This window comes from Martes martes, assembly GCF_963455335.1.
Source record: "Martes martes genome assembly, chromosome: 1".
Lineage (NCBI taxonomy): Eukaryota > Metazoa > Chordata > Mammalia > Carnivora > Mustelidae > Martes > Martes martes.
The window spans coordinates 204,652,703-204,666,942 of record NC_137888.1 but is presented as its reverse complement, the minus strand read 5'-3'; the positions used below and the strand labels follow the sequence as shown (position 1 = coordinate 204,666,942).

General features: G+C 42.8%; 1 protein-coding gene across 1 annotated transcript; it reads right to left on the bottom strand.

Annotated features, from left to right (window-relative positions):
• Nucleotides 1-12,582: 12,582 nt before the first annotated feature.
• LOC308350625 (olfactory receptor 1f45-like) lies at nt 12,583-13,536 on the bottom strand (the record flags this gene model as incomplete). Its single annotated transcript, XM_080816113.1, has 1 exon — nt 12,583-13,536. The coding sequence occupies one exon, from the start codon at nt 13,534-13,536 to the stop codon at nt 12,583-12,585; it is 954 nt and encodes a 317-aa protein (XP_080672239.1).
• Between the last annotated feature and the right edge of the window lie 704 nt (nt 13,537-14,240).

The window sequence follows — 14,240 nt, the reverse complement described above, 5'->3', positions numbered from 1 at the left end:
GACCCTCCCTTACAGTTGAGGCCTGTCTCATTTGCAGTTCATGTGGTGCAAGGTGTACTATAACCAACTCCTTTTCTCCTCCCAGACCTGCTTTTTTTCTTGGAGGTTTATAGAAAACAAAAATAGTGAACCCAATCACTTAAACAAGAGGAGGGTCTACTTGCTTGGGTTGGGTTTTTTTTTTTTTCGTTCTTAAACAGAAGGAAAATTTTACCAAAATAATACTAATCCAACAGTTTGTGGATATTTCAGCCATGCATTAGTGTCCTGGATTACACCCCATTCTTATAAATTTATGCACAATGAGTGGTGGGTCTGGGATCCAATCTCTGGAATCCAAGTAAGAAAGGGGATATAGGGCTAGTGCTCTGGCAGTGATGTTCTATAAGTCCCTGCCCACGTTGGTTCTCAGCAGTATCTTTGTTTGAGTCCCATTTTTAGGTTTCACAGAAGTGGAAGACTGTCATTCAAGATGACTCTGGTTGGGCAGGCCAAGCATGTGTTACTTTTACTGTCTCAATTACTATGAAGCAGAGATGTAAGATGGTGATGCCCACTCTTATCTGAATATCAAGGCCATCTAATATGGGATGCTGCCATTTTTAAACTTTTGTTGTCATCACCATTAGGTACAAGAGTTAAATTTACTCAGTTAAAGATTTCCAGAGGAAAGATACATCCTTGAAATTTATCTTTACAAGATATTTACCAAATGTATAGGAATCAGAGCTGTTCCTGTACATATGAAGGCTGAGTTGGCAAGTCATCCTAAGCATTTTGAACAATGGGTGCCAATCTATGTGTGTGTCGAAAAAAGGGATTAATTGAATAGGGGCTTTTAAGTATTTGAACTATGTCACCAAGCCCACATCTCAGTCTAAGCTCTGGTTTCAGAGCTGTCTGGACCAGTCAATATAGGTATCAGGGATGTACTGTACTACTTGTACTACACAACACTACAATAAAAGTATCATAACTTGACTACAGAAGAGTACCAGGGTAGTATAGTATGGATCAGAGATGACCTACACTGGAATTTATATGGGCAATCAATAAACTTTTATCTATGAAACTAGCAGGGTTTCTATTATCACAGCATACACCCTCAACAACCCTGTGAGTACATACTATTATTGTCTTATTTATAGATGGAGAAACTGAAGCACAGTGAGTGTAGGCGACATATCCAAGGTCCCCCAGCTAGGAAGTAGGGGAGCTGGGTTTCTAACCCAAGGGATTCTTACCCAAGCTATCTGAGTCCATGTTCAATATATCACAATGCTTCCAACTGGCAAATGCTCCTGAAGACTAGAAAGGAAATTGTAAACATCGAGTTAAGGAGATATAGCATGGTGGTAAGACTTCTCTTGTCTCCTCTTGGCCACTGTCATCATTGGGTGGATCACTCTGAGGTCATAGGTGAAATGATGGTCAGACTGTTATCATGGTCTTGCTGCTTTCAGGGCTAGGCAGGTGAGTGGGGTGGGGAGGGCATGTTTTAATGCAGTTTTACAAACTAGTAAGAACAAACCAGAAGGACCCGAATCTTCTCTATTGCCCTTCTCTTCTCATTTCTACCCTCGCTCCTCCCAGATCCAGTAAAGCTTCCCTGAACTTACCAAAAAAAAAAAAAATGGGCTGGATGTGTGCATATTTCTTCCCAAACTTGAAATACTTTTAAAGAAATATTCCACTGTGGTGGGTAGAGTGATGGGAACATAGAAAAGAGTAAAGTTCTGTGGGGCTGATTATGTTTTTTATTTTATTTTATTTGACAGAGATCACAAGTAGGCAGAGAGGCAGGCAGAGAGAGAGAGAGGAGGAAGCGGGCTTCCTGCTAAACAGAGAGCCCAACTCAGGGCTCGATCCCAGGACCCTGGGATCACGACCTGAGCTGAAGGCAGAGGCTTTAACCCACTGAGCCACCCAGGCGCCCCTGATTGCATTTTTTAAAAATTTTTTATTTAAATTCAATTAGCCAACATATAGTACATCACTAGTTTCAGATGTAGTGATCAGTAACTCATTAGTTGCATGTGCTTAGGTGGCTCAGTCAGTTAAGCATCTGCCTTCAGCTCAGATCATGACCTTAGCATCCTGGGAACGAGTTCTGCATCAGGGACTCTGCTCAGTGGGGAGTCTGCTTCTCCCACTCCCTAAGCCCTCCCACACTCTCTCTTGCTCACTCTCTCTCTGAAATAAATAAATAATATTTTTTAAAAATTTATCAGTGGCAAGGGGCTAATTAGTTTTATTTCTTAGACATTTCATGAATATAGGCATGAGAGGCTTTAACCAAGGTCAGTGGGGAAAATGACCCCAGACCTGTTTCCAGCTCTTCCTATATCTTCACCTATGCCACTGAACCTGTCAGAAGGACTGGGTCTCTCACTTCTTCCCCTTCTCTCCCTCTGTCTCACACCCATCTGAAATCTCCAAAAAATGAGTTGTGGGGCACCTGGGTGGCTCAGTTGGTGAAGCCTCTGACTCTTGATTTTGGCTCAGGTTGTGATATCAGGGTCATGAGATCCAGCCCCACATCAGTCTCCACACTGAGTGTGGAGCCTGCTTAATTAAGATTCTCTCTCTTTGGAATGCCTGGGTGGCTCAGCCAGTTAAGCATCTGCCTTCAGCTCAGGTCATGATCCCAGGGTCCTGAATTTGAGTCTCACATTGGGCTCCTTGCTCAGCAGAGAGTCTGCTTCTCCCTCTACCTATCACTCCCTCTGCTTGTGCTCTCTCTCTCTGACAAATAAATAAATAAAATATTTTTTTAAAAAAAGGGCTCCTTGCTCTGCAGAGAATAAATAAATAAATAAATAAATAAATATTTTATTTATTTATTTGTCAGAGAGATAGAGAAAGTACAGGCAGGCACAGTGGCAGGCAGAGGCAGAGGGAGAAGCAGGCTCCCCGCAGAGCAAGGAGCCTGATTCGGGACTCGATCCCTGGATGCCAGGATCATGACCCGAGCCGAAGGCAGCCGCTCAACTGACTAGGCCACCCAGGCATCCCATAAATAAATAAAACCTTTAAACAAAAAAAAAGATTCTCTCTTTCCCTCTTCCTCTGTGCCAGTCACATGCATGCTCTCTTTCTCTCAAAAAAATAAGATAAAATAAAATAAAAGATAATTTGCTCCACCATAAAGTACACATTTTTGCTTGAATAGATTTTTGCCAAAGTACCCTGAAAAGATTGTCACCTACGGTCATTTTCCCAACTATGTCACCACCATTTTGAATGGTAAAACTTCAAAATTAGCCAATTTCCTGGTGGGAAATTATATTTCTTGATTATTTTACTCTCAATTTCCCTGATTTCTAGTGAGGGTGAGCATTTTTTATAAGTTTATTGACTATTCAAGTTTCCTTGGCTATGGATTTCTTACACAAGTATGGAAACCAAATGATGAAAATAGAATCATAAGAAAGTTGGCCTGTCTACATCAATATCAGGAGAAACAGACTTGAAAGCAAGGAGAATTATCAGAGATAAAGAAGGACATTTCATAATGATAAAAGGATCAATTCATCAAGAAGATAATAACTATAAATGTAGAGGAATTCATTCCTCAACCCCACTCACAAGGACACCATCTTTAGTTACGTGTAATCCAAACCAAGCTCTAGGGGATGTTAGTGTTTCAAAATCAAGGGAATCATTCCCAAGATTCTCCAGAGGTATGTTTCACCAGAGGGTCTAACCAGCCCCTTATTTCTTTTCCCCAGCTTCAAAGGTGGACACTGCCCACTAACACTCTGCAGCATCCCAGAAGCTTCTGGAAATAATTGAGATCTAGGAATGAAAACAAAATAAAAAAAGAGCAAAGCAGAGTTTTGCTCCAAAGCACAAAAGTAAAACCACAAAATTGATATCATTAAATATTTAAAGAAATAACTACCAAATGAAATGTTACATCAATTTCACTAATTGTTGGCTTTAATGTTTATAAAAATGACAATACAGCCCACAAAAGAACGTGCACACAAATATTCAGAGCAGCTTTATTTGGAATAGCCAAAAACTGGAAATGACCCAAATGTTCAATACGAGAATGGTTGAACAAGTGTCAGTACACCCATACAATGATACTCTATCCTGAATTAGTTTGCTAAGGCTAACTGAATAAAGTACCATAAACTGGGTCATTTAAACAACAGAAATTTATTTTCTTGCAGCTCTGGATGCCAGAAGCCTGAGATCAAAGTGTTGGCAGGGTTGGCTCCCTCCAATGGCCACGAGAGGAAGGTCTGTCCCAGGCCTCCCTCCTTGGTTCATAGATGTCTTTCCTTGTGTCTTCATATCATCTTTTCTTTGTGTTTATCTCCATGGGAAAATGTCCTCTTCTTATAAGAACACCAGTCATATGGGATTAAGGCTCAGCCTAATGAACTCATTTTAAACTTCCTTATCTCTGTAAAGACCCTATCTTCAAATAAGGTCATAGTCTGTATTACTAGAGGTTAGAACACCAACATATGAATTTGGAGTGATGGGCACAATTAAGCCCATGACATACCCAGTAATAAAAGAGGAACAAAATGCCATGATACATAGAACAACTTAAGCAGATCTTCAGGGCATTATGCTGAGTGCAAAATATATATATATATCAATCACAAGAGGTTATATACCGTGCGATTCCATGTCTATGATACCCTCAAAATGACAATTTTATCCACACCTGTGATAAAATTGCATACACCTATATAGATACATTGTACTAATACGAATTGCCTGATTTTGGTATTGTACTATAATTATATACGATGTAACTACTGGATGAAACTCAGTGGAAAGTATGCAGAATTCATGTACTATTTTTCAAACTTCTTGTGCATCTGTAACTGTTTCAAAATAAATTGAAAAAACAAACAATTCACTTTGGTAATAAAGACTCATTCTTGGGTTAAAAAATTTCCAGTGGAAGTCATTTATGTTTTTGCTTTTTTACTTAATGGGAAAGTCTATTCATGTTCAAAGTATCCACCTAAAGGTTAAATAAGCAATATACTCATGGTTACAAAATAATTTCAAGAGAGAAATGTCCACTTTTTCCTCAAGAGATCATTTCCTCCTTTTTATAGAGAAAAATACAGGTATATTTACATATAAAAATATTTTAATAGTTTTTTTAAAGGGTTTTGTTTTTGTTTTAATTTATTTGACACAGAGAGAGAGAGAGCACAAGTAAGCAGAGAGGCAGGTAGAGAGAGAGAGGAGAAAGCAGGCTCCCCGCCAAGCAGAGAGCTTGATGCAGGACTCGATCCCAGGACCCTGAGATCATGACCAGAGCCGAAGGCAGAGGCTTAACCCACTGAGCCACCCAGGCACCCTATGCCTCACTTTTTGATGGAAAAATATCAACAAAAAGTATCCTTCATATTGCAAGGACAATATGTGGGATGACAGATACTGGCAGTCACATGGGGCCACTCTGCCATTGTCACAGTGTCTCCTCCCAGATTTAAGGGGAGGAGATTTATGCCTCACTTTTTGATGTAAAAGTCTCAACAAAAGTATTCTTCACATTGCAAGGGCAATATGTGGGATGGCAGACATTGCTATAGTCATCCATGGAAAATGCAATCTGCCAACGTCTCTGATTATGATCTTTTCCTCTCACACTTTATCCAGTGAAGGATCCTAGCCTTAGTTATTTTCTTAGGCATGGTATTTGCATTGTTAAAATTAATTTTGTCCTGTGGATTCTTTTCAAGAAATTTTCTTGAAGACACATGTCCATTACATGAATAGTGGTTTAGTGAAATCTGGATAACTCAAGCCATTCATACACTTTACCAAGCGTGTGAACTCCTGTAACACAAATTAAGACTAATATATATACTATATATATTACATATAAAGTATACATATATAATATTTATATTTACTATATATATAGTAAAACACATATATATGTATATAGTGTATATATTTTTTAAAATATATTTTTATAGGGTGCCTGGGTGGCTCAGTGGGTTAAGCCTCTGCCTTCGGCTCAAATAAATAAATAAAAATCTTTTTTAAAGAAAGTGAGGCATAAGTCCCCTCCCCTTAAATCATCTGTGTTATATGGAGCGCCTGGGTGGCTCAGTGGGTTGGGGCCTCTGCCTTCGGCTCGGGTCATGATCCCAGGCTCCTGGGATCGAGCCCCGCATCGGGCTCTCTGCTCAGCAGGGGGCCTGCTTCTCCCTCTCTCTCTGCCTGCTTGTGATCTCTGTCTGTCAAATAAATAAATAAAATATTTTTAAAAAAATCATCTGTGTTATAGCCTGAGTCATTCCTTTGTAGGGTCGTGTAATATTCCATTGTATGGATGCACCATATTTTGCTCATCTACCATATACATTCTTGATCACACCTTCTCATGGGCTCACATGGAAACATATATGCTATGCTTCCCATAGGGCGCATCTCTATGCCCTTTATCTCTGCCAGTGCAAAGCTAAGAATGACTAAATTTTAGAATATGTACTTTTTCAGCCTCTCCAGATATTGTCAGTTATTCTCCAAAGTGATCTTGCCAATTTGCTTTCCCCCCACCCAGCCATGAATAAGGGTGTCTTTGTTCTACATTTTCCTAAAGTCTTGTTGCCAGACTTACTCCTCCACCTTGGGTGTTGAGTGAAATGGGATCTCGTGGGGGCTTCCAGCTCCTCATTGTTGGTGAGGTTGAACATCTTGTATTTTTTCACATCCCATCTGAGTTCCCCGGTCTGTGATATTGTTTCTTCACGTCTCTGCTGCAGGTAAGGGGCGGGGCAGCTTACACTGATCATCTGGTCACAGCCTAGGAGTACCCCAAAGTGAGGTGCTCAGTGTTTGATGAATGAATGAGGAAGTGGAGGCTGTGCATATAGACTCAATGGGAAGTGAAGAGAGACCTGGAGCAAGTAGAGGAGCTGATGGGGTCTGAGAGGGTTCCTTCCAAGCCTGGACAATACCAACCAAAGTTCTGCTGCCACTGCTGCCGGAACGCCAGCCACCTGTTAATGCTACCAAGAGGGCTTCTGGGATTATGACAGCCACTTGTCTCTGATTCTACCTCCCTCTCACTTTCTGAGCCTTCCTGAGGCACTCAGAGTGGCAGAAACTCATTGGAAGCCAGCTAGAAAGAGGGAAGGCACCGACCCAGGGAAGCAGAGAGCGGAATGTGAAAAGTGAATGGAACTATGTCCCTCTGCACGTACTGGGAAGCACCATAGCCTTTCTGGCCCAGCACATCGCAGCTCACACACCCTCCACCTGCAAAACCATCTGCCTAAGCAGCCCTTGCTGGCTCTTCCTCAGGACACCCCATCCCTTGGTCTCCCCAGAAACATCTGAAGTTGAGAATTCCAGGTCCCCAGAGAGGGAGAAAGAAATAGCACTGGGTACTTCCCTAAATAAGGCGAGGATCCAACACCTGGTCTGTGGTTCCTGCCAAACTACACAGCTTGAGCGTAATCATGAGGAAACATCTGATAAACCCACATCGAGAGACACACTACATGAAATCCACCTGGATTCTTTAAACTCATCAATGTCGTAAATTTGGGATCCATTGAACCTGGGTGCCTGGCATATCAGAGCTTGTTGTAATGCTCTCTCGATGTTCATACCCATTAGGAAAATGTATAATAAAAAATTAAATATATTTTATGTATTTTTAAAATTTTATTTTATTTTTTTCAGTGTTCCAAGATTCATTGTTTAAGCACCACACCCAGTGCTCCATGCAATACAAGCCCTCCTTAATACCCACTGCCAGGCTCATCCATTCCCACACCCTCCCCTCTAAAACCCTCAGTTTGTTTCTCACAGTCCACAGTCTCACATGGTATTATATTTTTAAATGTCGTGAAAGAGCAAGAAAAATTGAGAAGTTGGCCTTTATGAAAGGAGACAAAAGAAACATGGTAAGTAGAAATGGGTGCTTGATCTTGGACTAGATCTAGGCACACCTGATCCCGCTTCTATCTTCTGGAGCCTGGAACAAAGAAGAAAACCGCTATAAATCGTAGCCATTCAGGGACAACTGGAGACACTGGAATCCGGACTAGCTCTTATGTAATAAAAGGTGTCCGTAATGAATTTCTTGAATTTTATAAATTTGCTGTGGTTGCATAAGAGAATGCCCTTGTTCTTAGGAAATGCACATAAAGTATTTAGGGGTAAAGGGGCACTACGTCTTCAAGTTACCCTCAGGTGGTTCAGGAAAAAAAAATACGTTTTTATACAGAGATGGTGCTATAAAGCAAATGTGAAAAAGAAGGGTGAACAATCTCAAAGTAGGAGAAGGACACGAAAGAACTCTTTGTAAAATTCCATAAGTTTGAAATTATCATTTTAATTTTATATTATTTGTATGTCCTATACTTAAAATTATTATTATAAATAATCATTATTTTAAAAGTATACGTGTACACACACGTCAGAACTTATTAGATCGTAGGCTCTAAATATGTTCCGTTTGTTGTATAATAATGATTCCTCGATCAAACTAGTTTAGAAATAAAATAAGTAAGTAAAAGAACGGAGAGGGAACTTCATTTTGCAAAGGCAGAACACACGTCAGAACTTATTAGATCGTAGGCTCTAAATATGTTCTGTTTGTTGTATAATAATGATTCCTCGATCAAACTAATTTAGAAATAAAATAAGTAAGTAAAAGAACGGAGAGGGAACTTCATTTTGCAAAGGCAGAGAGGCATGGCAGGAATCTTGTGTCGGGGAGGAGGACACTTCCTTCTAGTTGCAGTTTGGGTTTCATGGGGCCGGGACAACGATGAGAGAAAGGTTGGGGAGCCTGGAGGCCATCCGTAGTTTGCCGGTTGACTTTCCTGCAGCCCCAGGATGGGCGTGGCCCTGCATCCTCGCAGGGTGCGTTTCCCAGTATGGACGCTGGGGGACGCCAGTACATCGCCGCGCCAGAAGGTTTTTTAGAAGTCTGAGAATATTCAAGACCTGGAAGAAAACATTGGAAACCCCACACTCTGATGTTTGAAAACATAAAAGCAAGGCTACAAAAATCAAAATCAATAAACACTTGGAGGAAATGTTTTCTTAAATAGCATGATGTCGACTTTGTTCATTGTTAACCTTAGCATTGCCCCAAAATGTCATTACATTTAGAAAGTTATCCGTGGGTTAGACGTTCTCTATTTGCAAGAATACCAATGGGTGCCCAATAAGAAATGGTGCAATAATTTTCACGGCACCTAAATAATTTCAGAAGCATAACGATCTTTTCTACCTTTTTTTTTAACGGAAGAAATACATTTACTGTGAGTGGCTTGTTAAAATGCTTGCTAGGAGGCCGGACAGGACCTCGGGGAGTACAGGTGCCCTGCGATGTCCTGTCCAGCCTTTCGCCTTCACAGCTGCTGTTCTTTGACCTGAATCACTCTTCCTTCCCTACTTTGGCCAATTCCACTCCCTTTTGTCCTTCCTGTTTCAGCTGAAGGCCACCTCCTCAGGGAGGATTTCTCTGACCCCAACTCAGGCTGCTATTACCCTCGTTCTTAACATCAGATGCTTCAAAGCCCATGTCATGCTGTAACCATACATTTATTGTGTGTGCAAGTATTGGGTTTCTGTCTGTCTTCTCCATTCAAATGTGAACTGGATGGGGGGCAAAGATGCTGTCTTTCCTCCCCTGGCCCAGGCCTTGGCACATAGTAGGTGCTCAATGATAATCAAATGAAGGAATGATTGAGGGAAGGATGGAAAGACCAAACAGGTGCATGAGAATGATAAACCTGTTCTTGTCCAGTCTTCTTTTTTTTTTTTTTTTAGTGGCTACAGAGTATATTTATTTAAACTGTTCCCAGTTAATGTGCACCCATGTATTTTCTTTTTTTTTTTCCAATTTTTTATTTATTTTCAGCGTAACAGTATTCATTGTTTTTTCACCACACCCAGTGCTCCATGCAATCTGTGCCCTCCCTAATACCCACCACCTGGTTCCCCCACCCTCCCACCCCGCCCCTTCAAAACCCTCAGGTTGTTTTTCAGAGTCCATAGTCTCTCATGGTTCACCTCCCCTTCCAATTTCCCTCAACTCCCTTCTCCTCTCCATCTACCCTTGTCCTCTATATTATTTGTTATGCTCCACAAATAAGTGAAACCATATGATACTTGACTTTCTCTGTTTGACTTATTTCACTCAGCATAATCTCTTCCAGTCCTGTCCATGTTGCTACAAAAGTTGGGTATTCGTCCTTTCTGATGGAGGCATAATACTCCATAGTGTAGATGGACCACATCTTCCTTATCCATTCATCCGTTGAAGGGCATCTTGGTTCTTTCCACAGTTTGGCGACCGTGGCCATTGCTGCTATAAACATTGGGGTACAGATGGCCCTTCTTTTCACTCCATCTGTATCTTTGGGGTAAATACCCAGCAGTGCAATTGCAGGGTCATAGGGAAGATCTATTTTGAATTTCCTGAGGAATCTCCACACTGTTCTCCAAAGTGGCTGCACCAGTTTGCATTCCCACCAACAGTGTAAGAGGGTTCCCCTTTCTCCACATCCTCTCCAACACACGTTGTTTCCTGTCTTGCTAATTTTGGCCATTCTCACTGGTGTAAGGTGGTATCTCAATGTGGTTTTGATTTGAATCTCCCTGATGGCTAGTGATGATGAACATTTTTTCATGTGTCTGGTAGCCATTTGTATGTCTTCATTGGAGAAGTGTCTGTTCATATCTTCTGCCCATTTTTTAATATGATTATCTGTTTTGTGTGTGTTGAGTTTGAGGAGTTCTTTATAGATCCTGGATATCAACCTTTTATCTGTACTGTCATTTGCAAATATCTTCTCCCATTCCGTGGGTTGCCTCTTTGTTTTGATGACTGTTTCTTTTGCTGTGCAGAAGCTTTTTATCTTGATGAAGTCCCAGAAGTTCATCTTTGCCTTTGTTTCCTTCGCCTTTGGAGACATATCTTGAAAGAAGTTGCTGTGGCTGATATCAAAGAGGTTACTCCCTATGTTCTCCTCGAGGATTCTGATGGATTCCTGTCTCACGTTGAGGTCTTTTATCCATTTCGAGTTTATCTTTGTGTACGGTGTAAGAGAATGGTCAAGTTTCATTCTTCTACATATAGCTGTCCAGTTTTCCCAGCACCATTTATTGAAGAGACTGTCTTTTTTTCCACTGGATATTTTTTCCTGTTTTGTCAAAGATTATTTGACCATAGAGTTGAGGGTCCATATCTGGGCTCTCTACTCTGTTCCACTGGTCCATGTGTCTGTTTTTATGCCAGTACCATGCTGTCTTGTCCAGTCTTCTAATCCAAATCCAAATTCCCATGATTCCATTGCAAAACTCTGAATATTAGTTGTCAAAATTCTCCTTAAACTCACGCTTATTTTTTCAACGAGAGTCCCCTCTTCTCCTGCCGGCTCTCTCTGCCCAGTCTTGTGCTGAGTAGTGCTGAGATAGCAGAGAAAGTTCAGTCCCAGACTCGGTCCTTGAGAAGTTCTAGTCTGGTCTAGTCCACAGAGATGGACACAGACACATCCAGCCCAAATGTTTAAAGATGGGTCACGGAGAGGATCCCAAGAGCTGATGAACAATGAAGGAAAATGTCCTAGAAAAGAGGCTTGAACTTGGCATGGAGAGCAGAGGATAAAGAATCGTTAGTTGAAAACTTAGTTGCATGAGCTGAGTGGTCCGGGGGTAAGGACACAAATGTCACAGGCTGGAAAGCTGGAGACCCTTGTTATGCCAAAGACCAACATCTGACAGTACCGTGACTGGTGATAACCGGGAAGGTAGATTGTTCGTTCACTGAGCCTGTGTGTCTAGAAGTGATTGGAAAGAGCTAAGATGTCACTGTGAGTCGGCTGCTTCTCGCTGCTTTGCAGCAAGGAATCACAAGAATGAGATGATCCCAGACCAGAACTGGCCACTTTTCAAAGTCAGAAACATCACAAGGTTAGAAGAGCCAACAGCTTCCTGTCCTTCAAAAGAGTATAAATAAGGATCTTGCCTCCTACCCAAGTCTATTGTTTCAGAAGACCATTAACTGAGAGTGACCAAAATGTAGGTGGTTCAAGGAAGCAAATATTGCAAAACCAATAAACACAAGGACTCTGGCTAGAAACGCACATAGGATCTGGTGCCTCGCAATGGAACGTACTAGAAACAAGTAGACCAGATGTCTACTGTAAGGTTTCTGAAGGAACTGTGTTGTGAACAGAAACAAAGAGTTCAGCTTGCAAAATCTAACGAGTTCTGAGCCTGTGCATTTGCGACTTTTTATTAGAGCAGATAAACCTGAATGTTAACCAAGGGGGGGCTTGTATCCCGGTCTCTCTAGTTTGCCGAGCACTTCCTTGAACCGCGATGTGGTCTTCAGGCTGCAGTGGGAGCGCTCCAAGGGCAGGGATTTTGTTTGTTCCCTGCTGGACCTTCAGCCCCTAAAATAGTGTCTACAGATAACAGATGTTCAAGAAGTAGTTGTCAGAAGAATGAAGTAATACACACAGAACCACAGAGAGCGATATGAAGGAAACATCTAACTTTGGGACCGTGCAAGAAAAATTCATACAGATGGGCACTGGATTTGGGCCCTCAAACATCCCAGTGCTATGGCCACTGAAGAAAAACTGGCTTCCTATTGATGAGGGCCCCCAAGGCCCCCTTCATGTCACTGTTGCGTAGGCTGTAGATGAAGGGGTTCAGCATGGGAGTGACCACAGTGTACATCACCGCAGCGGCTGTGTCCTTCTGGGCCGTGTGGGAGGACGTGGGGCTGAAATAAACCCCAATGAGTGTCCCGTAGAACAGGGACACCACAGACAGATGAGAGCCACAGGTGGAGAAAGCCTTCTGCTTGCCTCTCGTGGAGGGGATCCTCAACACCGTGGCAAAGATGCATGTGTAGGAGACCAAGATGCCCACAAAAGGAGTGATAGTGGGTAGGGCGCCCATGGTGTACACCATCACATTATTGAGAAAGGTGTCAGAGCAGGCCAGCTTCAGCAGAGGGCTGAGGTCACAGAAGAAATGGGGCACCCGGTTGTGGGTGCAGAATGAGAGGCGAGTCAATAACACCGTGTGCGTCAGAGCATTGCCGAAGGCTGCAGTCCAGGATGCAGCCACCAGGAGGCCACAGAGCTGTGGTGTTACAGACCTGGCATAGTGCAGAGGGTGACAGATGGCCACATAGCGGTCATAGGCCATGGCGGTCAGCAGGAAGCTATCGATGCCAGCAAACCAGATGAAGAAGAACATCTGGGTCAGGCAGCCTGCATAAGGGATCCCTTTGTGCCCTGACACGTGGTTGACCAGCATCTTGGGGATGGTGGTGGAGGTGAAGCAGATGTCCACAAAGGCCAAGTTAGCCAGGAAGAAGTACATGGGGGTGTGGAGTCGGGGGTCAGTGGCGATAGCCAGGATGATGAGCAGGTTCCCCAGTCCCGTGACCAGGTACATGGTCAGGAAGAGTATGAACAGCAGCTGCTGTTGCTTGGGGTTCTCTGAGAGCCCCAGGAGCAGGAACTCAGAGACAGAGGTCACATTTGCCCCTTCCATGGCCATCCTGGATCAATCAGAAAGGAAACCTGAGAGTTGTCCAGGGTCCTGATCATGGCCAACCCTTCCACTGCACCCTGATCTCATCCCCTCTCCTTAGTTCAGATGTTCGTGGATTCTTCCCACTCTTTCCTGCAACAGGACCCCATCCACCCACCTGTTTGTTGAGCCCTTTCCATCAGTGACACACCATTCATTCCCCACAACCCACCTGCAGGATCGGTGGACAGCAACCAAGCTTGCAGAGCATTTCTCACCCTCAACTCCTACACCTGTTGCTCTTGTTAGTGGCGTCGTGGACCACTGACAGAGCATCTTCAGCCTGGCATTCCCCAAGCTGCGGACAAGAATTCTGAGATGATGGCAAACACAGGGACCCCACCTAACCCTGCAATTCCACCACAGAGGAATTCTCTAGAAGGTGCGTGGTGGGACTTGTTCAGGGAGGTTTGGAACGAGTAGTGCTCATCCACAGTAGGGGTGCGTACATCCATTGGGACACTCTTACTCGGTGGACATTTCTATAGTCACAGGAATGGAGGAATTGTGGAACTGCTTTCACTGGCCAGGAGAAATCTCAAAAGCAGGGACAGAAGAAAACCACAGAAGGATGTGGGTAGAACCACGTTGCTCACGTGAAGCTTAAAGACAGGCCACATGATTCTGTGGATCGCTCGCAGATATGTCCTGGGGAGTAAAGGTGCAAAAGT